This window comes from Eschrichtius robustus, chromosome 11 (genome assembly GCF_028021215.1).
Source record: "Eschrichtius robustus isolate mEscRob2 chromosome 11, mEscRob2.pri, whole genome shotgun sequence".
Lineage (NCBI taxonomy): Eukaryota > Metazoa > Chordata > Mammalia > Artiodactyla > Eschrichtiidae > Eschrichtius > Eschrichtius robustus.
The window spans coordinates 106,722,965-106,746,965 of NC_090834.1; the positions used below are offsets into that span (position 1 = coordinate 106,722,965).

The window sequence follows — 24,001 nt, forward strand, 5'->3', positions numbered from 1 at the left end:
CTTGATCCCAGAACAATATCCCCTCAATTCTTAAGCCTATTCTTGGCCATAAGACATCCAGTCAGAAATCCAAGTGAACACAACCGTATCCAGAAAATCAAATTAAATGCCAGCCCCCTTTATAAGCTGGAGCGATGAATCCAGAACCCCTGGAAGCTCCTGACTCAGAACCGAACTGGGATTGACCCCTCTATTCCTGGCCTCAGAGGGTACAAGAAATGAAGGTCAGGGGTTGCAAGGCTCGTAAAGGGCTCTGAAACTAGAATCAGGGTCAAGGATCAGGAGAGTGTCACCCCCTCAGGCCATTTTTAGGACCCAGGTGTACTGGCCCTCCCAAGCTCAGACTGACATCAGGGGCAGGAGTGTCAATGAGTGTCTGGCAGGTCAGTAGGGATATTATGTAACAGGTGGGGTTGAGGGTGGAAAGGGAAAGGGAGGAAAGAGTGAAGAGAAGGAGGGAAGGAAGGCAAGGAGGAATGCAGGAAGAACCCAAAGAGGAGGGAAGTGGAGACGCAGGTGCAAGAAAGAGAGGCTTCTCACACTGGGGGAAGCCAGGGAGATGTTGGCACAGAAAGGAAGGGTCTCCTCTGGCCTACAAAGGTCTCCCAAGCCGGCCTCTTCCTCTAGCCAAGCATGGGGTCCCAGCAGAAGCCCATCCTGTCGCCTCCCCCCACGTCTGAGGTGCACCCAGGTGGGGTTCAGCCATGACAGCTGGCCTCCTCCCTCCTCTTCTATCTGCCCTTTGACCCTCTTCCTTCCTCTTAACTGCCTGACCCTTCTTGGGCTCCTCCACTCGGTCTCCCCACCACCTTCCATCACTGCCCAGCAGCGCCCTCCACCTCCTCTGCTTCCAGGTGGTCCTCGGCAGCCATTGGCCCTCTTGGGGCTGTTTTTTTCCTCTGCACAGCAAGGGAGTCTCTGAGGCCATCCCAACACCAACATTCCAGAGGTTCCCATCCCCCAACACCCCCCCAAGCTCTTTCCTCCATTTTCCCTCCCTCTCCCCCAGCTCTTTGCATCGCGACTCCAACTCCTTCACTGAGCCTTCTTCTGGCACTTTGGCTCCCAGGCCCCTCCTTCCAATCTGCTCAGCTCCCCTGGGCCAGCCCCTCTCTCCTTTCCCTTCCCCTTTCACCTCCTCTCCTCTTCCCCCCACCATGATTTCCCCTGATAGCCTTTCTTCTCTTGTCCCTTCATGCCTCTCCTCATTGCCCAGAAAGACCATGTCCTATCTGGGTGTCTCTGGGGACTGAGCCTCAAGGGAGTCAGAAGGGACGATGAAGAGGACGGTGAAAGGCAAAGAGGGCCAGATTGCTCGCGGGGAGAAAAGGGGAGTTAAAATCAGGAGCAAGGTGTGTGTGTGGGGGGGGGGGGGAAGTGGAGCAAGGAAAAGAGCCTGGAGAGCATTGCACAGAGAGGACCCCAGCTGGGACAGAGGTTAGCCAGGGACATTCTGCTGGGCAAGGGAGAAGAAAGGAATGAAGAAGAGTGTTGGAAGAGGCCGCTCCTGGGAACTGGATGAAGAGAAAGTAGAGACATGAAGAAGATAAAGGTGAACTAGGAAAAAAGGGGGAAGGAGAGTAGAAAAGGGGTGGAAGAACTTAAAGTGATATGGGGGAACAAAGACTGGAAAGCAAGGATGGACAGACGTAGAACAACGATGGGGAGGCAGAGATGAGTGCAGAAATAGGAAGCCATGAGGGCATAGATGGGAAGTGAAGATACAGGCATGAAAGATGAGGGCAGAACAAAAATGGAGTAAAAAAAAAAATGAGAGGGGATGAATGAACAGAAATGGAAGTGATGGGAATACAGAAATTAGAGGCAACAAGCTACAGAGTGAGAACTGGTGAAGGCACAGTGATGGGAGTCAAGATAAAAGGTGATGGAAGCATGGAGATGTCAGAGTACCAAGATGGGAGGTGATAGGGGTTCAGAGATGGGAAGTGATGGGAGGACAGGTATAGGAGGTGACGAGAATATAGGGATGGGAAGTAATGGAGGTACAGAAACGGTGAGTGTTGGAGGGATGAGATGGGGACCGAAGATGAAAGGTGATGAAGTATATGGATGGGAAGTGATGGAGGTACAGAGATGGGAGGTGATGAGTTGCACCATATGGGAGGTGAGAGAGGTACAGAAACGGTGGTACCCTACGGAAAGTGATAGCAAGGTACAGAGATGGGAGGTGATGTGGAGTACAGAGAAGGGAAGTGGACTAAAATGGGAGGTGATGGGGGTCTCTGGGATGGTAGGTAACAGGAGCTTTGAGATGAAATGTGAAGGAGAGACTGAGATGGGAAATGATGGAGTCTGACACGGAATAAAATGTGAAGAGGGACAGACACGGGAGGTAGTGGGGAGGGCAGAGATTGGAAGTTATGGGGATGCAATAATGGGAAGTGATGGAGGTACACATAATACGGAAGACAGAGATGGAAGGTGGCAGGTACAGAGATGGGAAGAGATGGCATCCAGAGAATCTTAGAGGTCTAAGGTATGAGGTGATGAAGGGACCGGGCTGGGAGGGCCAGCAAACCCACCAAGGGGAGAAACCAGAAGTGATAGAGGTCAGAAATGGAAGGTGATGGAGTCTGAGAGGGAAGAGGAAGTAGGTTTTGAGATGGAAGGTTATGGGAGGGGGCGCTGAGATAAGAGGTGATAGTCAGTGTAAAGTGATAGAGGACTGACTCCGGAGGTGATGGGGAGACTGGGACAGGGGAACAGAAATTCGAACAGTGGGAGGTGGGAGATACTGAGGATCAGAGGTGGAGGTAGGGCAGAAATGAAGAGGTGTGGAGAGGAGAAACCAGAGATTCAGGGAACGAGGCTGGGAGAATAATGAGACAGTGGAGCGAGTTGATTGCTTGGGAGGTGGTGGAAGGACAGTAATGGGGGAAAGACAGGACAAAGACGGGACAGTTGCTGGAGAAACAGAAGTAAAATAGAGACAGATATGAAGAGGTGGAAGAGGCAGAGATGGGACACGTCTGAGCCAGAGATGATAGATGGGACAGAGTTGAGAGGTTGGTGGGGGACAAAGATAAGAAAATAATGGGTACAGAGATGCTGGACCAGCAGTGGGAAGGCGATGGTGAGGCAGAGGTGGAGGTAAGCCAGATGGAGAAATGATAAGGGGCAGGGACGGAGGAGGTGAAGAGCAAGAGAAACGGAAGGGAGAGCTGGGCAGAGAGGATGAAAGGACAGACGGGGAGGTGGTGAGGGGACCTAAACAGGAAGGTGATAACAAACCAGAGACAGGGATTCGGAGGTAAAGGTGAGGCGAGGAATGAAAGTGATGAAGACAGAGATGAGGGTGATAAAGGGACGGGGTTGGGGGATTGTGATGGAGAGGCGAGGGTGGGGCTGAGACGCTGGGAACCGAAGATGGTAGGTGAGGGGGCACGGGCCCGCAGAGCCGAGGGGCCGGGCCTCGGCGCTCACGGGCTGGGGTGCGGCCCGCGGGGGCCAGGGCCGCGCACACGGGAGGCCCCGGGGGCCAGCCGGCCGGCCGGTATCGGCAGCGCCACTTACCGTGCCCGCCGCGGGTGAGGAAGGGCATGCGGTTGATGGCGATGGGCACGGTGCCGTGCTTGCTGTGGAAGTGGTGGACGTGATGGGTGGTGCTGAGGCTGGAGGAGACCCGGGCCCCCTCGGCCGCCCCCAGCAGCAGCAGCAGCAGTAGCGGCAGCAGAGGTGGCGGCGGCGGCGGCAGGGGCCCGGCCAGGGCGGGGGGGCGGCGAGGGCACCCCCCCGGCCCGCTCCCCCCGGGGGGCATTTCGGCCCGGGGGCGGCCGCCTCACAGTCCCATGGCCGGGGGCAGGGATGCGGGGCTGCGTAGCCCCGCGAAGCCCCCCTCCGGCTCCGAGCCCCGGGAGCGGGGTAGGGGTGAAGAGAAGGAAAACCAGAGCCCAAGCCTCGGTCCAGAGCCAACGAAATCAACTGGATCCCGCCGGGAAATCCGGGGTCCGCGGAGTGGCAACGCCAAGGTCCAGGACGCCTGGGTCCATCGCGAGGAGCTAAGGGTCTCCCCGCATCCCGGCGGGGTCGGAGCGGCGCAGAGGGCCGTCAGAAACCCGGGGGAGCGCCCGGGGGAGGGGGCATGGTGCCGGGTGGAGAGGTAGGGGAGGCGCGGGGGCCAAGCAGGGAGGGGAGAGCGGGGGAAATCCTGCAGAAAAACCGAGCCGGGGAGGAGGGGGACTGGAGGAGAGAAGCGGGAGACCGACGGAGGCTAGGGCCGCTGCCGCTGCCGCTGCCGCCCGACGGAGACAGGGGAAAGGAGGGAGGGGCCGGGGGAGGGGGGGCGGGAGAAGAGGGAAGGGAAGCAAATCCGGGTGAGGGGGGAATGAAGGGAGAGAAGAGGAGGGGAGGGGAGGAGAGAGGAGGGGAGGGGAGAGGAGAGGAGGGGAGAGGAGAGGAGGGGAGCGGGGCTGAGCAGAGGAAAGGCGTGAGCCTGCTAGATTCCGGCGGAGAGATGGAGGCAGCGGAGTGTTGCTGCAGAGGCTGAGAGGGCTGGAAGGGAGAGGGCGGGAGAGAGGAGGGAGGAAAGGAGCGGAGTGGAGAGGGGAGGCGAGGGGAGGGGGAGCGCGGGAGAAGGAGGGGGCAGGGTGGAGGGACCCGAGCGGCTCCCGATCTGCGGGCGGCGCTGGGCAGCTCCGCCGCGCGGCTCCCGGCTAGCCGGCTCGGGGCTCGCCTCTCCTCTGCGCGAGCCCCACCCCTCCCCCGCGCCCGGGCGCGCGCTCCCCTCCCGCCCCCTCCGGAGAAGGGGCCCTGCTGAATAATTGAACAGGACTGAGGCTAGCAGAAGAGGCCGCTCTCTTCCACCTCCTCCCTCCCCCCCACCTGGACGAACCCCAGGAGTGCTCGCTGGTCCAGTGCGCAGAGACGTGGCCACCGCCACCTCTGCACGCACGCCTCGGAACACACGTGCACGCTAGGATGTGGACGGGCTCGGGTATGGAGACACCCACGTGCCCATACAGGCATCAGTGTACGCGCACGCACACATAGGCTCAGACACATACATGCATACATGTGCTCATAGACACTGGCACACGAACTCACACTCAGCCGAGCGTGTACACATGCTCACGGAGGCAATACATGCACACACACATACATGTTTGGTCACAGGTAATGAATGAACAGCCAACGTACACACGGACAGCTCCCTCCAGCTCACCGTCCAAAAACAGGGTCACCCATGCGCCTACAGACAACGCACCCAGAGGCTCAAAGGTACTCCAGAGTAAGACATGCCACACACACACACAGTCCCTCGCCACCTCTCCAACAGGGTGCTCCCCTCCCCCCACACACACACCCTCCTGGACTCCTCCAATCCTTCCTCTCCACTTCCCCTGCCCCTCCCGCTGCCTCAACCTCTCCCTCTGGGGAGGGGGTTTCCAGGATACTTATCCACTGAGTGGCCCACTTGTGACAAAACCCTTCCTGGGCCACTTATGTCCAGCTGAGGAAGTCACTTCTCCTTCTAGGGGCCCCTCCACTGAGATCTGCCCCCTCTCAGACTTTGGGACACCTCTGGGAAACACGTGTCACAGGCCAAGAGGTAAGTGCAGGGAGGCTTTCTTCCCTTCATCTGGATGCCACTTCTGCATGGGGCGGGGGGGAGACATGCTGAAGGTAGAGAGGGAGGGAGGTAGAGATGGGACCTGGAAGGAGGCAAAGAAGGAGTGTCATAGAGTGAGAAGGAGAGGTGGTGAAGAAAGGTCAAAAGGAAGGGGGTGCGAAAGGGGAGGGAGGGGCTGGCTCCTGCTTATTGATTCTGAATTCCGTTGTGGAGCAAAAACTGCCACCAGGCACCCCACAAGTTCTGCACCCAGCTCCTGGGTGCAGTCAGAACCCGGGACAGCTCCTCTGCCGCAGCTGCCGCCTCCCCAGCCCTGCTAGATGCCAGGGCCCCATTTGGCCTCCAGCCCTTCAGAAGGGAAGAAAGGGGTCCTCAGAGGCACCCGGGAGGAAGTTTCCAGGTGGTGCGTGGCCCCATGAGGGAGGAGAGATTGCAGGCTGGGGAGCAGGGCTGGGGCCCCCAAAGCCTTGTCCTCCTGCCCTCATCCTGTGCACGCTCTTGGCCCTGGCGCTGAGGTAGAGACTGACATAGCTCTGAGCAGGCAGAAATGTATGGTCCCGGAGGGAGGGAGGGAGGGAGGAGCTGGTGGCAAGAGGAGAGGAAGGGAAATCGCCTAGAGGCCAATCAATACCAGTGAGTGGGAAGTGGAGAGCTGGAGAGGGTGACGCCGAGGAGCGAGGGGGAGAGACAGAGGGTAAAAAAGAAGGGAGAGACAGAGGGTAAAAAAGAAGGGAGAGACAGAGGTGTGCAAGAGATCAATAGAGGCTGCGGAGCAAGTGGAGAGCTGAGGAACACACAGAGGGGCAGAGATGGGGAAGAACCGACTGCCTGGGCGAGCCAGGGACAGGCTCTGGGAGACTGAGCTGCCAAGGGGAGCTGTCCTGACCTCAGCCCTGGGACTTCAGGCCCTGCCAGGAAGCATGCCTCCTTCCAGCTTCCTTCCCCTCTCATTTCATATTCTCTTTTTCATTCTCTCTCCGCTTTCCTCTCTCCCATCCTGGAGATGACTTCTCTCCCTCTGATCTCTCTCCTGCCTTCCCAGGGCAGACTCCTGAGCCTCACAGAGGTACCTTCAGCCCCAGGTGTAATGCCCATATCCCAGATGGAGAAACTGAGGCCACACAAGGGGAAAGGCTGTCCTGAAGGTCGGACTCCTCCTCATCCCAGTCTCTTCACCACCAGACAGCTCCACACCCCAGGCCCAACCCTCTAAGGACACCTGGGCCATTCCCACCCGCCTCCCTCTCTTCAGGCACAGGGGCCCTTGGTGCCCAGTGGTGCCTCCAGGGCCTTCACACTTGGGGGTGAAGCAAACAGGCCTCTGGGCCAAGTGTCTGCTTGAAGTTGTGCATCAGTGGAGCCTCAAGAAGACCCGCCATAGAGAGACAGCACGAACATGAAACAGCCAAGCCTGGAGAAGCGGGAGGAGGCACAGCTTCAAGAGAAAAGGGGGTTGTGGCTTGACCCAAGATTCCTGCCTCGACCTTTGGGGCCAGAGATCTCACAGGTACCCCAGGGCCAGTTTGGAGGCTCCCAGATTGCACCCACCTTGTCCTTACCTCCATGGCTTTGCTCAGGCTCTGCCACCAGACACACAGACCAGTGCTCGGGGACAGTGACACTTCCCAAGACGTGCCCAGCCCCAACTCTCCCTGCCTCCCACCTGCCCCCAGAGAAGTTGCTCCAAGCTCCCTTCCCACGCCTGCTGAAAGATGGCTTGACTCGCTAAACCACCATCCCTCTCTACGCTCCCTTCCAGAAAGCTCCATCGTGTGGGAGTGTAATAGTGATGACGGGCAGCAGCTTTTCTCGCTCCTGATGCCCTGCAGCCCGGGCAAGCAATGCCCACCATCGGCACCGTCTCCACCTCCGCCACCACCCCCCACCCCGGGACTAAATGAGCAGCAGGGGCAGCAAACTTTAGGAACGCCTAGGTTCTAGCACTCTGTGATTTAGGGCAGGGAACTGCCTCTTACTGAGAGGCCTCAGTGTCCTCAGCAGCTAAATCAGATGGTTGGTCTCCATCCTACTGCCTTCTCTGAGGACAAATTAAAAGGGCTTTGCAAGCTGCAAAACACGAAACAATCAGTGGGGAATGTTACTGTTAAACAGCAAAGTTACCACCGTCCCCAGATCGCCCGTGCAAAGCTGAGTGAGCTGGAGAGGACGAGGCCCAGCCCCGTCTTTATTCCCCGGCAGCCAGGGCTGGAGTGCCCCTGAGCTGGCCATTGTCTGAGGGCTGGAAGGTACACAGAGTGGCAGGTCGGACAAGAAAAATCCTGGGGGACAGGACGGGATGTGGAGGTACCGAAGGACAGGCCTGCCTGAGAGCACCAGGAAAGCGCTGAGGGAGATTGGTGGGCATTCTTACAAAGTAGAAGAAAAAAATCAAGACCCACGCAAGAGCCCAATCCCTGAAACCAGTAGGTTATCTATCCCGTAAGAAACTCAGGACTCTGCCCAGATGACCAAGGCTCTGCAGTGTGGCACAGAGGCAAAGGCCCTGAACCCCGTTCTCAGCCCAGATCTACCGTTCACTCCTCCAGAAATCCACCCACCCCTCCAGGCCTCAGTGTCCATGTTTGTAAAATGGAGAAGCCCCATCCTCCTTTGTGTGTGTGTGTGTGTGTCTGTGTGTCTGTGTGTCTGTGTGTCTATGTGTTTTTCCCAGGCAGCTGACTCTTCATGTCCCTGGTCTCAGCAGGGCTACCCCAAGGAAGACCACTCAAATGACACCTGAAGAGGCTGCGTGCTCCCCAGCCCACCCCCCGCAAGCAGGAGGTTGGCTCTCCCCCGCTCTTGCCCCACTGCCCTCCGTCTGCCAAGCTCAACCAGCTGCTGGTCACCAACCAGTAGGGACTGGAAACTGCTGCTGAAGCTGCCCTCTCTGGGAAGGGGCCTCAAACAATATGCGAGCTGGCAGCAGACACCCAGCCAGGGAGGAGAGGAACCAGGTGGGGACACTAGGGAGTGTTCTTGTGGCTCCAAGGGACACCCTGCAGCTGGGTGGAAAACCAGGGAACTGCACCACAGCCGGCTTCCAGGGAAGCCAGCTCCAGAGGGCTGCCCTCCTGAGAGTCTCCTGAGCCCGTCCTCTGGGGCGTGGGCCTACTCTGGGCAGGAAATCCCAGGCTTCCACTGCACATTTCTGAGGGCACCAGAGGAAAGGGGGTGCAGGTCGACGGTTCCCACCCCCCACCCTGTGCAACAGTGTGTATGTGTGAGCTACAACTTGTGAGACCATCGCCAGGATCGCATGGGGAGAGCGACAGAGGCTGACGCCCTTGGTGAGGGGTGAAGGGAGCGGTGTCCCACCAGCTCAGAAGGAAGAGGAGAGGCCGTCTATCAACGATCTGCCCCAGACATGCAGGCAGCAGCAGTCCTGCACAGGCCCGAGAGGGGACTCCGGGAGGGGACAGCAGCCAGCAGCTCCCTCGGTCTCTCGTGACGAGAAGGGATGAGAAGGGAGCAAGCAGCACGGCTCTCAGAGACCCTCCCTCCTCCGGAGCATCCCTGGGGCGCGAACGGGCCAGGATCTCCCCCCAGCACCCCGAACTCTCCCGGTCCTGCACTCACGGTCGTTGCAGACGGGGCCTCCGTAGGAGGTCATGGTGCAGTCGCAGGTGAAGCCATCCCACTGCTGTAGGCAGACGCCCTGGTTGGCACAAGACTCTTCGGTGCAGGTGGTGCTGGGGCCTGGAAGAGGCAGGAGGAAGGAACACCCCCTGCTCAGCCAAGCCCCCTCCAGCCTCAGGAGTTATGGAAGCTTCGGGGCCAGGGGCCAGCTTCTGTTCTGCTGGGCAGAAAGGGCCAAGAACTGATGGGGTTGGGAGGGGGATGGAGGGGAGCTCAAGGACTGCTAGTCTTGGCCTGGAACTGTGACAAGTGGCCAGGGTGGGAGGCAACAGGGAGGGCAAGTGACCCACCTGACTCCCGCATACCCTGGCCCAGAGTGGCAGCTCCTGCGAGGCCTGAGAGGAAGGCCACTCAGCGGCCCTGGTCTGCCTCTACCGCTGGGCCCCCTGCAGCGTGCAGAGTCACACCTGACTTCTGTGCCCCACGCTCACCGTCACAGCCCCTCTCCACCTGCCCGATGCGGTGCAGGGCGTCAGCGATGAGGTCGGGGAGGCGCCCGTTGAGGTCCACCGAGGCCAGGCAGCCCTGAAAGCCATCCCGGGAGGCCACCAGTTTGGGCAGGTTGTTGAACATATTCTTGCTCAGACCGCCAATGTACAGCTCCCCTGCAAAGGGAGTGGGATCAGAACCTCGGCATCCCACTCCCCAGGTCCCCATTGCCCTCCCAGGACATCGGCATCCAGCTGTCAGGTCCTGCAGCCCCACAGTGTCCCATCCCGGACTTCAGTTTCCTCTCAGAGATGCAGCAGCCCGCAGATGCCCACCCCCCACTCTTCTTTCTTCCTTCTCCACTTTGCCATCTGTCTGCTCCCCTCCCAGAGAAGCCCAGATGCCCGGGAAGGGGGGAGCAGCTGGAGGAACCTGCTCTGTGCTCTCTCCCACACATCTGATTCCAGTTCCGGCCTGTAATCAGGGCCTTTCATAGATGTGCAGCCCGATCCCCTCCACCCCCGCTCCCTCCCTTCCGAAGTCTCCCATCCCCAGAACTCCTTCAGGCCTCTGCCAGCCTCTCCCGACTCTGAGTTGTCTCCTGGGGGGTTCTAAGCCCAGCACCTTCCAACAACAACTAGGGCTTGGCCTGGGGACTCTGGGTGACACCAGGAAGTTCTCCTCAGGGACACATCACTGCCTGGCCACATAGACCCTAACTCCCTGGAAATCATGGCTGGCCCACAGCAGAGCTCCAACAAGACATGGGTCAACCCTGCTGCCCTTGCCCTGAACTCAGTGCAATGCAAGACCAGCCCAGACCACCCCGGGTTTGCTGCCACTGAGGATTATCCAAGACACATCGCCCCCTTCTGGCATCAGGGAGAATTGACAGCACTGTGCCATTCGTCGGGCCCTGGATCTGACCAAGCTTCTGGTTCCAACTCTGCGGCCTGCTCACTTTGTGACCTTGGGCAAACCATGTAGCCTCTTGAAGCTTCCATTTCTGTCTCTCCAAGAGGGGGATGAATAGTCTCTAAGGGCCCTCCCCCAGCTCGGACAGTCCGAGTCGCACTGACACCAGGGGTCCCTAAGGGACTGAGGGCTGCTTTGGGCATGTGAGGGTCGCTCACGTTACCCCAGTGGGCTCTGGAGAAGCCGCAGGCCTTGTCCTCACTCCTGTTCCAAAACCCCAGTCTCTAAGCTCATCCTCCTTTTCCTTCCTCTCTCACCCACGCATTCGGGGGGCAGGCAATGACTGTTTCATTAGCTACTGAAGAGACCCTGGGGAATGTAGGTCCCTGGTATGACGCTGAGCCCACCAGGGAGGCCCTGAGTCCAAAAAAGTTCCCAGACCTAGTCCAGCCAATGCCCAAGGGCTATGACCAGGGCAGCATGTGGGGACCTGGTGATTACTCCTCCTTCCTCCCCACATCACTGCCCCCTCCTACCCCAGCAGGGAGGCATCTGCCAGGACACTATTCTCTCTCCAGCCCCCAACCAAGGCAGACTTCTCAACCCTGGAGGGCCAAGAGGTCTTCAGAAGGCCCAGCTGCCTACTCCTAGCTCTAGAGTGAGGCCACCAAGCTCCCCGTGAGACAGACACAACTTGCAACCAGGCTTTCAGTGCTGAGAGGGCAGCCTCGCAGGGGAGCTGAGCAGAACTTTGACGGGAAGATGTCGGGCTGGACACAGTGGAGAATAGGAAAGAGCGAGGGAAACCATGGGTGGGGGCAGGGGGAGAATCACGCGCGTGAAAGAGCATCCCAGGCTAGGGGTGATATTGCTGGGGCCGAGGGGGCATCTGGGGTAGGGCCGGGCCTTCTGCAGAGGCCCCAGGCCCCACCTTTGAGATCGAGGTTTCGGGCGCCATTGGAGTGCTGAGTGACAGTGCGGGAGTCAATCTGGAGCGTGTGCACGTTGCCAGGGTCCCTGGACACCACCACGTTGTGCCACTGGTTGTCATTGACTGGTTTGTCTGAGTTCCCCTTCATCAAGGACGGGCCATTCCCCAGGTCAAACACGTAGTGGATGTACCTGCCCCACAGTAGGGAGGAGACACTGGGTCAAGGTGGGGCGATGCTGGGAAGGCGGGGAAAGGAGGAGCTATAGCTGCGGCGGGGCTGGGAGCTGTAAGCGGAAGGGGTGGAGAGGGAGACCTCATAGCGGAGGGACCCGAGCCAACGACACGAGGACTCTGGTGTGAGGTCCCGTCATGGGCGGATGCGGGCAGGGAAGGCCACAGAGGACCTGGCTCCGGGGACAGGCTCAGGAGAGAAGCTGGTGGGGGGAGAGATTTGTGAGGGCAGCAGGGTCCTCTGGGGACAGGGACAGAGCTGCTCTAGGGCGGGGACCTCTCAGGCAAGAGAGGCCAGAGGGACACAGCCCTGTCTTTTGCCTGAGCCAGGACAGTGAATGGAGGACAGATATGACCGGGAAATCCCTGGCAAGGACGTAATGGGGGGGGGGGTCACCAGGGTGGAAGACAGGGTGCTGCTTCTCCATCTTGGCTGGTGGGGGGCGGACCTGAACCTTGACCTGTGGTCTGGGGGGATTGGACATCTCAGCCAGTGGCTGGGGGAGCTGCATCTTGGTCATGGCGGGGGGGGGGGGGGGGCGGGAACCACGTCCTTGACAGCGGTGTAGTGCCCAGCACCTCACCCCTTGACCAGCTCGATGACAATGAAGTCGTTGCCGTTGCCCGAGTTGAACAGGAGGAGCCCGTCGGGGGCCGTAGTCTTGAACTGGAAGAAGAGGTGCATGGAGGCGTAGGCTTGGAGCGTGGCGAGTGCCAGGTAGCTGCTGCGACTCTTGAAGGTGACGGGGTCAGCCACGATGGCACGCAGGCCAAAGCGAGCATTGAGCTCGCAGTAGGTGATGTCGCCGTCCTTGCACTGGTCCATGTAGGGCTGGCCATTGAACACCAGCCCGCTCAGGTGCCCGATGAAGTTGGAGGGCACCACAGAGATGAAACGCCGCTCCGTCATGATGCCTGTCTCAATGTTGTGGAACTCCAGCCGCGTGTGAGCTCCTGCCATCTGTCCTGCTCGGGACAGGAGACAGAGATGGGGACGTGGCTTTGGAGCCCAGATCGTAGGATCACTGGGTCCCCAGGAGCCTCCCCTCCACTCAAGGGCCACATGGGAGAGACACTGACAAACCCTCGCAGGAGGGTGCTGGCAGCAAGCACAGCTCCTGGGTCTGGGGGAGTTGCGGTACTCTTTAGGCCAGGGCCGACAGGCTTGCGGGGCAAAGCTGCCTGAGGGGAGTTGAAATGGTCCCTGGGGTCCAGGAGCCCATGATATACCAGTGGCACTGGCAGCTTGCCAGAATGCTGCCCCAGGTAGTGGTCACCAAGAATGGGGCCGCAGACCACCTACCCTCCACGGTCACGTTGTCCACTGACAGCTGCAGGCTCTTGCCACGCCGCACCACCCTCACCGTGTGCCACTCATTGTCATTGAGCTTGTGCCCCACAAAGAGCGTCTCGGGGCCTTTACCTGCGGCACCAAGGGGGGAGTGAGCACGGCACCTCCACCCGCTCGCATATGGCTTCATGTACCACCCTGGGCACACAGAGCCTCACCACTGCACACACCCATGCACACAGGTACACACACCCACACACACAGAGCTTTTACACACCCAGTCATAAACACAGAGATGCTCAGTATTGCCACACTTCACGCAACTTCCAAGGGTGCTGTTCGAAAAGAATACGGTGTGAATGGCGTGGTGCCTCTGGAGCTGTGCCCTAAGACTCTGCACCAGAGACTCACACCGGCACCAACTAATTCCTCCCCACATCTCCTAAGGACCCTCAGTCGTCAGTGTGTGTAGCCAGCAGCTAAAGTCCCAGAATCTATACATAGGCCTAAAACTTTCAAAAATACTGAGCCTTACCACACGCCCAAATGCGAATGGGCACCCACAGGCTCACTGCTGGCAGTGAAAACACACAGACTCACAGCTCCCCCATCTAGAGGAACCCAGCGTGACCTTTCTGCACATGCCTGGTTAATTCCACACACCCAGACACACAATCATATACACAGCACATCCAGCCTGGCCGGAGAGCAGAATGTGTCTCAGGAATTAGGGCCATTTATTCAGGACCTGGATTAACCACTCCCAAGACTAAAAACACGTAGCTTTAGAATGGTGCTGCAGCCCACTTGCAGCACCCCCAGGTTACACCTGGGCCCCCCAGTGCTATTGCCAGCAGGGACAGGGTTCACCACGCATGCGCACACACGTGCCAAACACACACCAGAGCCACGGTACGTACACACCCTCTCTGCCTGTGGCTGCCGTGTCCCTGTGCTCTCTTACGTGACCTCAGGGCACACCATGCAGAAACACTCTCAGAGACAGAGCATTGAATCCAGGCACAGTGGGATGCTCAGAACTGTCCACACCCGCTCTCCATCTCACCCCTGCTGCGAGCCTCACTCTCACCTCTCAAAGAGCCCCCATTTGGCAGAATCTCGCCCCCCACCCCAAACAGGGGCTGTGGGGGGCTGAGCTTTGAAGCCCTGGCCAAGCTCACCTCCCACTCACCTCCCGCCCTCATCGTCTTTCCTGTGTGCCCCGCCCTCCCCCTTGTGGCCACCTCTGGAGATGCAGCAGGATGTCCCAGCCCCTCTCCGGCTCCTTCCGGCCATCCTGCTGTAGGTGCCACCAAGCCTTTGCCCCACCCTCCAGAGGATTTGAGATGACTTCAAGTTTCTGGGCCTTCCTTCTCCCAGTCCCGGTGAACATGCTGACCCGGACCCTCCACCAGCTGCCCCTGGGTCAGCTTCCTTGGGCTCATTCTGCCCTCCACGACCGTACCACCCTCACCCCCACCACTCCAGCTCCCCTCTCCACACCCACTGCCCAAGCCCCACACAAGCTAGCCATGAAGCCTTCTCCTCCCCCACCATCCCTCCCCAAATCCCAGAGTCCAGAATCCCAGGCCCCTTGGGGCTCTGCAGAAGAAGAGGGAAGCCACTTACTGGGTGCGCAGCCGACGCGCAGGCAGTCTGGGGGGGCCATGGGGCGGGCAGAGGGGGAGGGGAGACAAAAAGGCAGAACAAGGTTTTTTGTTTGTTTTTTTTTTTTTTTTACATCCTTCACAGGGAGGGGTGTCTGCGGGCGGGGGTTCCCCCCAGGGCCACTTTCTGGGGACCACGCGTGCTCAGGTGCCTTCTCCCCTTCCTCAGTTGGACCCCTCTCCCTCCTTCCCCCAAGAGGGCTCCAACCCTCCCCAGAGCTGGGAGGCGGGGCAGCCAGGTGATGGGAAGAAGGTTTACATCTCCCTTCTTAGAGGGGCCCAGGCCTCTCATGTCTGAGGGAGATGGGCACCTTGGGAATCCCAGTCGTACAGGGGATCAGTGGGGGGCTGAGGGCTTGACCAACCCGACATCTCCCCGTCTCTGAGAGGGAGACGGGTGGGGAGGGCCAGAGCCCCTGCACCCCCTGCTCTGGAACAACTCCGTACTCAGAGCCCAGGCTGTGACACATCACCCCGTGCTCTCTGGGCTCTGAGCTAAATGGAGGAGTCTGCCCCAGGGCCCCCTTCCCGTGGCCACACACCTCCCAAAGTCCCAGGGGGCTAGCACCAACCCTACAGGAACCTTCTTGCTACCCTTCCTAACCTGGAGGATGCCAGGCTGTCCTTGGGGACCAGGGTGGTCCTTCACCCTGAAGAGGAACTAGTATTAATCCGTTTTCCTAGGGAAGGGCCAGGGGCTCACAGATGAAGACACCGAGGCCCCCAATGTGTGACTCCTGAGGACTTCAGGGACAAGAAGTTACCATAAGCAAAGTCTCCTGCCCCTTCCCCAGCCCCAGCATTGCTATCCTGCAACTCCAGGCTCGGAGGGCCCCATGTGCTCAGAAAGCACACTGTTTACACAGAGCTGCAGCCCGGAGCCCCGGGGCCTCTGGCCACACCCCTGGTGGGATACATTACCCATCCCATGTGAGTCAGCCAGCCTTGCCGAGGAAATAGAGCACTAGAGTCCTGTGAAATTGGGGCTTAGGGCCCTTTGGACACCTGTCCTGCTCCATCAGACCCAGACAGCTTGGGGCTGCAGAAGGTCCTGCAGGAAGAGGCAGAAATGCTGGGTCCTAATCTCATCATGTGACTGCGGGCAAATCTCTTCTCTCCGAGCCTCAGCTCCCCTCCCTGTGAGCTGAGGGTCTTGAACAAGAGGATCCTAAGCTGGGAGAAAGAAAAGGTGTCCACTGGGCTGGCCCTTGCCTCTGAGACAGGGGCAAGTTCCAGGCCTCTGTTAACAGCAATATCCTGCCATCCTGTGGCTCCTCCCGGAACAGGCTCTGCCCACAAAGCCCAGGAGGCAAAGAGGGGTGGGGGCACCTGGCATCCCCTGGGCCCTGAAGGTTCCTGCAGTGGAGGTGAAAGATTCCCCTGTGGCTCTGGGGGCATGGGCCCCTCGGGCAGTACAGCTGAGCCCCACACGCGTTGTCAACCGCAGCAGAAGAGTGGGGGGAGCAGCCGGGACCTTGAGCCACAGCCTGGCACCAAGGGAGGGGCAGAGGGAGGTCAAGGGGCAGATACAGGGGCAAGTCAGAAGTCATAGGGAGAGGAAGGAAGTGGAGAGGATGCAGAGAGAAAAGAGGAAGAAAGGGAGAGCAGAGGGAAGGAGGAGCTGGACAGAGGGGGAATGGGAGGATGTCGAGGTGAGGGCAGGGGTGCCAGGCCTGGAGTCAGGTCACAGGGGCTCTCTCAGGGCCAGCAGAGTCTTCACCAATGAAGGGTCCAAAAAAGAAAAAAGGGGGCTGGAAAGGCAGGCCGATCCCCTGTTGGAGAAGAGGCCTAGAGAGGAGCACAGCTCTTCCCCTCCCCAGCAGGGGAGCACCAGGAAGGGGGGGTGGTCCATCTGTCCAGAGAAGAGGTGTCGGCTCCAGGCCCACCCCCTTGCAGTGACCCCACCCGCAGGAGCCCCTACTCCAGTGGGGCTTGAGGGCAGCAAACTCCCCTTGAAGATGGGCCCCCAGGAAGCAGCCAGCACCATCCCAGGGGAAAGCCAGGAACTGCGAGTAAGTGGGAGAAACTGCCCTCTGGTGCCCACACCCGCCCAGAGTGCAGCTCAGGGAGCTTTAACTGCTAACCTGTTGACTAGAAACCTACGCCTCAAGTTCAGCAAATGGACAGAAGCGATTGGTCTGCAGAGACCCACCAAGGTCCTGGCAGGACATGGAGACCGGGGTGATGGTATGAATGTGTGATAAGACTGGTGGGAAAAAGTCACCTGCATGGAAAGGAGCTCAGGGAAAGAAGCCAGGCTTCTCTTTCTTCAACCCACCTGCCCCCCACCCAGGCCCCGAGGACTGGAGGTGGGGGAGAGAGAACGAAGGCTCCAATGCAAGGAGCCTCAGGACCCTGCTGGCTGGAGTCTTGGAGGTGACACTGCAGAGTGGCAGTGTGCACTCCGGCGCAGCCCTCGTTCACAGCCATCTCCCCAGCAGCCCAGCCTCAGAAGCAGCTCAAGACCTACTGAACAGCCCCCCATGGGAACAAGGCACCGTCCCATGGTCCCAGAGATTAAAGGGCTTTGGAATGTAATGTGCATTTAGCCCGGCTTACAACACAAATGAGAGTCAGGCTTGCTCTGTACAGCTCGAGAGGGCAGAACTAGGTCCACAAGTAGGAATTTCAGAAAGGGAAGCTTCCACCAGGGAAGAACAACCCAGTGATTAGAATCACTGAGGTGGCCATCTCAGAGGTGGGGCACTCCTGACACGGAAGGCGTCTGAACAGAGTTGGAGAGCCTCCCGTTGGTGGGGGAAGGCACAGAGGATGCACCCACGGGGTGGGGTGAAGGAGGTGCCTTCTGAGGGCCCCTCCAGCTTGGAGATACTTCAGATACAATGCGCCGTTCATGTCATCCTCACTAGGAACTGGGATTGCCGACGGGCACACCTGGAGAAAGGCAACTCCAGGGGGGTGACGAGGGGCAGGCCAGGCTGGGCACTGGCCCCAGAGGCCACGCCCAAGGTAGAAGGAACCCAGGAACCCAGGTCACCCAGGAACAGGGTGAAGAATCCAGGAACTCTACGGTCCTCTAGGGACAGAGACCAACCACCCTGCTCAGGGCCCGTAGACAGCAGAGCTCCGGGAACTGGCACAGCGTCGGCGGACGTGGTGGAGGCCGGGGCCGGGGCAGGAGGCACAATCGGCTTCTCTGGCATCTCTGCCTGGATGGAGGCAGCAGCCTCAGGCCTTCTCGGCCCTCTCCAGCCCAGCAAACACCCAGGCGCCTGAGGCTGGCACTGAGCGCCTCCTCCCGCCACATGGCCAGGGGCAGCTCCGCTCTCTTCAGGACCAAGTCTGCGTCATTCCAGTGAGTCCCTGACATGCTGTGCAGCTGCCTGTGGGAGCCTGGCTTCCCTCACTACAAGATGGGACCATGAGGCCAAAGACCAAGCCCGCCGGGCTCCTCTACATCCTCCAGCAGCAAGTCCGGACCAGGACCGGGGCCTCGGTGGAGCAGGCCCTGGGTAGCAAGCAGGACGGGGATAGAATGGGGCTCCTGAGGTGGGGCCAGCTTGGGTCATGCAATGTGGAAGCAAGTCCCGGGCCTGGCTCTAAGCTTAGGTCCCTGTCCCAGTACGATTTCCCTTCCAGTCGGCTGGGTCAGTCTTTATGTGTGTGTCTTGCATCTATATAACGTCTTCACTCCCACTATTCCATTTGAGCCTCAAAACCACAGAAAGGAGGCAGAGTGGGGCTCCTTATCCCCACTTTACAGACAAAAAAACAGAGGCTCAGAGAGGGGAAATGACTTACCCAGCAGTCTAGGAGACCAGGGCTAGAACCCAGATCTTCTGGCCCCAGGCCCAGTGCTCTTCCCATCATAGCCTGAGGCTGGTGGCTGGGTGTGGACCACCTATGTGCTTGTGTGGTTCACACAGAGGTCACACACCTCCCTGCACACACATCACTTGGTGTCTGTGGACAGATGTGTCTGCAACAAGCATTTGGTCACGGCTTGTCATGAGCCGTTAGAGATGGCATCTCTGTGGATGGAGGCGGGCACAGCAGGCAGCGAGAGATGTGGGAGGACTGTCCTGCTGGCCACCTTGTTCCTTAACTTCTAAATACTTATGTGACACAGACAGAAAAGCATATCCATGGGAAGGAGATCCTGAGGGTGAAAGGTCCCGAGGGCCCCCCAAAGGGCACTGTCCTGGCCAAGGCTGCTGCCTCCTGTCGAACCTGAAGGAACCCACGCTTCTTCACAGGGAAACTAAGACAGTCCAAATGAGGAAGAAGCATCTGCTTTCCCTGCAAATAGAAGGCCCCAGATTTCCCCTGCAGTGTCCCCACCAAGTACAGAGCCACGTGCTTACCACACCGAGAACACACACGTGCCAGGGTGAAGGGGTACCTCACCCTGGGTACACAAACCTGGGCAGTCTGAGAACCGCAGGGCCACGCACGGGGTCCTGGGCTGGCGCCTTCCTCCTGTGACCACTTCAGGGGTGCCAGGGGCCGCTGTACAGACCCGTGGAGCACTGGCCAAAGGGTGTCTCCCATCCCGCTTCCCACTGCCACCCACCACCCACCCACTCTGTAGGCTGTGATTGCGGTTAGAAGCTGAGCTTCAGGGAACCCTAAAGTTCCCCACCTCTGGCGCCCTGGCCGCCTGCACACCTCCCCACCTCCAGCCCCCGCCACACTCAGCAAATCTTTGTCCTAGGAGTACAAAGGCCAGGTGGCCAAAAGGGGAAAGGACACAGTATAAATTTATTAGCAAGGTAATGGGTCCCCAAAAGGCCACAGTCTGTCCCCCAAATGCCCTGGAGACCAATGTTAAGATAGACTCCAGATAAATATTTAAAGCTCAAAGCTCCGTGTTCTCTCCAGCTGAGCATTCTAACCTGCTCAGAAGAGCCCAAATTCTCCTCCAGGCCCAGGACACAACAAGCAACCCCAGGGGCCTGAACTTCCCACATGACAGGTCCTTGGGTGCTATACCTCTATACGCTCAAAGGCTAGCCTGAAAGGGACAGATGTGACCCCAGCCTGGGCAGCTTAGGACCTCTAGCTTCCAGGGTTCCTCTGATTGAAAGCTCCATGATGGTGGGACCTCACCTTAGTCACTACTGTAGCCCCAGGTTCAGAACACACTGGCACTAAGAAGGTGTCCCATAAATATCAGCTGAATGAGTCACCCTGCTGTTTTCCTTTTGACCCTGCCCACAAGAGCTGAAGCCCACGCAGAGTCCAACAGGTCTCACGGTCCCGCCACATGGATGCCCCAGGGACTGCCAGGTGAAGCGGAGCCGTGCCTCTTCTGGGCAGGGGCAGAGGCATCGAGCCTTCAGGTGGCAAGGGCCCCTGATGCCCCTCCACCCTCCAGCTCTGTTAGAGGCAATGAGGAAAGCACCGAACCTCGAACCTCGGGGCAAATGACCTGCGTTTGAGTCCGGGGTCTTCCCCGACCATCACTATAGCTTTGTGATATTGGACAGGCCAGTAGATGGATTTCACAATCTATAAAACAGGGGCAGCTATGGGGACTCACATGTGAAAGCAGACAAGGGGAAGATGGCATGTCCCCTTGTGCACCACACACACACACACACACACACACACACACACGGCTCTCTAAACGCAGAGCAGACGAGGGCGGCTGTGTGAGGGCTGGGTCCTCCTGTCTCCGGATCTGCCACTGCACTGAGCTTGGGCTGAGCACCAGTAGGCGTCTGCGAGCGCTTCACGAATGAATGAACCAACGTATGAGTGAGCGGATGAGCCGACAGCCAGGAATGAGCTATGTCCTTACATGTGCGCGTGCGGGACACGTGGCTCAGAGACCCAGGAGCGCCCCGGGAGGGTGGCTGTCACACCCCAGACACATTCGGGGTCCCCCTCCCCCAGTGCTGCCGAGCGCGAGGCATCGCCCTACACTGTGCGTCCTCGCTGGGACGACGTTCTCAGGGGCTCCGACCAGGGCTGGCACCTCCCCACCGCCAATCTCTCACTGGCACCACCACCAGCTTCTCCAGACAGAGGGGGTGTGGGTGAGAGGCAGGGTCGGGGAAGGGGCCAGGGGCACGGGCGGGGCGGTTACCGAGGTTGACGGTGAGCTTCATCTGGCCCCCGTCCAGCTCCAGACGCAGGGTGTCAGCTGACTCCCTGGAGGTGGTGGCCATCATGAGCCCGTAGGCCCGCTGGGACATGAAGCGCAGAGACACGTCCTCCGCCTCCGTGTGCATGGCGTTGGGCAGCATGATCTTCATGTACATGGAGCCATCGTAGCTCAGGACCGTGGCCTCTGCCCCAGGAGTGGGGGGAGGGAGAAGGGGGGGTGGACAGGCAGAGGCCAGTAGAGGGAGAGAGAAGACCGAGAGAATCATTGCAGGGGTGGCAGGCCCAGGGCTGGTCTACGAGGGGCAAAGGGACGGGCAGGGGGCACCGGGATGACGACCAGCCTCACCTCTCTCACAGACCCGCCCCAGAAAGCCGGTCCCGATGCAGTCACAGACGAAGCGGTTCCAGCCCTCTCGACAGACGCCGCCATTGCGGCAGGGAGCGGAGGTACACTGCTTCAGCGTCTCCCGGGAGCAGAAGGGGGCGACGCCCCCAGCCCCCTGCGCCTCAGCCAGGCCCCGGAGGTCTCGGCTACGCCCGTCTATGAAGAGGTCCCGCACGCAGCCCACGTAGCCAGCCCGGAGCGCAGCCGTCCACACCTCCGGGGGCAGGGGCAGGTCCACCCGCCCGCCTTCAGGTAGGCCACCCAGGTACAGCTCGCTCTCCAGGTCCAGAATCTCGCTCTCCCCGGTGGCCAAGAATGGCGTGCTGCGGCTGTTCACCGAGATGGAGCCTGCAGATGGAGAGAGAGTGGGCTTCAGTGGGGAAGGCAGGACCAAGAGACCCCACAGGCCAGAAAGGATGTCCTGCCCTCGCACCGCAGGCAGCCCCAGGCTGCAGACGCTGCTTGACAAAGGTGCCAATTTCAGGAACCAGTGTGAGCCAGCCCCAGCCCAGCTGCAGTGTGCAGTGGGCCTCTGTCCGGACTCCTCCTTCCCACCTGAGCAAGTCCTCAGAGGATGTACAGGAGGTGGACACACCCCCAAAGGGCTGGATCCTTCACATGTCCTTCCCCCAGCCAGCCCCTTAGACCAGGAGTCAGAGGCAGAGACCCCCAAGGAAGCTGAAAGGCTTGAATCCAAAGGGTTTCCCCCACTAACATTTATTGAGCTTTAATGACTATATGCCAGGCACTTAGCACTTCACGTATATCGTATCTCTTAAGTCTCACGGTAACCCTATGAAATTGGTCCTTTACGATCCCACTTTGAAATGGCAGATGCGGCTTAGAGAGACTGGGGAAGCTGCCCAAAGTGCCGCAGCGAGTAAGGACCAGAGCTAAAGTACCACCCAGGTGGCAGGACCCCAGAACCTGCATCTCCCACCCCCGGACCTGGAGAGGTAGGCAGGCGATCAGCTCCTGGAGCCTGTGAGACAGGATGGCAGCCAGGAAAGGGAAACCAAGCATGGAGCTTCTGAGTTGTAAGAGTTCTTTGGAAGGAGAGGCTGGTTATCTTAGAAAAAAGATTTGGGATCATGTGCGAGCTTCAAAGCCTTTCCTGAGATCTCAAGAAACCAAAACCTATACATTAGAAGCTTTATTCCGTTTGTAATTTTTATTCCATACATTCTCCTTCCGCTCTCCTTTCTCAAGTTTGGAAGAATTCTTTAAAAGATAAAAATAAAAAGTCCGACTGTCTCAGAGGGGCTAATAAAGAGAGGTAAGGATGGTTTGATCCACGCTAGGCCTGATCGGGCAGAGATCGGGGGTGGGGAGTGGTAAGAGACAGAGCGTGGGCACCAAGCGTGGAGCTGCAGGAACAGGACCAGGGCCTCCTCTGCACGCTTGGCGCCTCATCTGGAGCACATGCTCCTCTGTGCAAACCCTTCCCTGCACCAGAGAGGCCCTTCCCCTGTGCCCCATTTTAACACCATGGTCCCTGGCTTGTCCTCCCTGACAAGGTTTCAGATCCCCACTCCCCCTCCCGGCCCCCCAAACATGGCCCCCAATCACCCACACTTCTATCTGTAGCAGGTTCCCCAGGTGCTTCCACCCACCCCCTGTGGGGCCTGCTGGACACGGACACCACCCAGCTGGACTCTCCACAGACGAACAGAACGTGAAAGAAGGAAGGGGGAGGAAGGCTACGGTGGGGAAAGGTTGTATAATGGAGAGTCAGCAAAAGGAAATTAAAGTGAATACAGGTCTTGTTTCAAGGTCACTCTAAAACATGGAAAGGGAACAAACCAAGTGTCCCACGACAGATGGGTGGATAAACAAAAGGTGGTCTATCCATACAATGGAACGTTATTCAGCTGTGAAAAAGGAAGGAAATGCCGTCACATGCTACAACGTGGATGAACCCTGGGGACATTATGCTAAGTGACATAAGCCACACACAAAAGGACAAATATTGTGTGATTCCCCGTATAGGAGGTCCCTAGAGTAGGCAATTCATAGACAGAAAGTGGGATGGTGGTAAACAGGGGCTGGGGGACGGGAGTTAGTGTTTATGCGGACAGAATTTCAGTTTGGGAAGGTGAAAACATTCTGGAGATGGAGGGTGGGGATAGTTACACAACAATGTGAACGCCCTTAATGCCACTGAACTGTGCACTTAAACATGATTAAAATGGTAAATTTTACGTTATGTATAAATTACCACAATAAAATTTAGAAACATGGGGAAGGTCAAAGAGAGCTTTGATGGAGTGACTGTCCCAAGTCTGTGCTGGTGTACACGAACAAATGTGGGCCATTAGAAATGGTCGAAGTGACCCAAGGACTAGCCAGGCCTGGTGTGTGGGCTCTGGAGATCGAGCGAGGCTAAGGAGACCACTTCCTGAAGACAGAGAAGAGCGGAAGGCCCTGGGGTTCTATGCAAGGCCTGAGCAGATTTCCAACCTAGAGAGTTACAGATCCCCTGTGTGGAAACCCTGGGAGGCAACGAGTGCTCTGTGAAGACTCCCGGGTACCATCATGACACAAAACCAGGGGACGAAGCCATTTACCGCAAAGCCTGGGGAAGGCAACATTTCCCTGAGGAAGGGAGAGGAAGAAACAAGCAAGCCCATGAGAGGCCAACACCTCCAGGAGCCACGGCAGCCCCTTCCTCCCTGTGTGCGTGGGGACGCTCACTCCACCCAGACATGAAGGCCCCGTGCAGCGACAGCTGGGGGAGCATGAAAATTTAGTTGACGTTGATAAGAGCTTAAATTGGATAATGTGTCAGTTCTCATTTATATCAATTCTTTCTCTTATGTCCAACAAGATGGAGAAGAGTAAAGAAGAAGAATTA

At 58.6% G+C, this 24,001-nt stretch overlaps 1 protein-coding gene across 14 annotated transcripts in view; it reads right to left on the reverse strand.

Annotated features, from left to right (window-relative positions):
• The window catches only part of NRXN2 (neurexin 2), a 98,685-nt gene that overhangs the window by 32,906 nt on the left and 41,778 nt on the right, over positions 1 to 24,001 (reverse strand). For 6 of the 14 annotated variants that reach the window (XM_068554404.1, XM_068554406.1, XM_068554407.1 and 3 more), the window contains 8 exons: positions 21,109 to 21,495; positions 20,743 to 20,946; positions 14,653 to 14,679; positions 13,036 to 13,155; positions 12,317 to 12,698; positions 11,502 to 11,692; positions 9,658 to 9,831; positions 9,167 to 9,286 (listed from right to left, as the gene is read on the reverse strand). In XM_068554404.1, the coding sequence (XP_068410505.1) occupies positions 9,167 to 9,286; positions 9,658 to 9,831; positions 11,502 to 11,692; positions 12,317 to 12,698; positions 13,036 to 13,155; positions 14,653 to 14,679; positions 20,743 to 20,946; positions 21,109 to 21,495 (1,605 nt within the window). Of the gene's footprint in view, positions 1 to 3,534; positions 3,779 to 9,166; positions 9,287 to 9,657; positions 9,832 to 11,501; positions 11,693 to 12,316; positions 12,699 to 13,035; positions 13,156 to 14,652; positions 14,680 to 20,742; positions 20,947 to 21,108; positions 21,496 to 24,001 lie in introns of those variants that run through there. The other 8 variants (XM_068554410.1, XM_068554413.1, XM_068554414.1 and 5 more) reach the window with 4 other exon arrangements.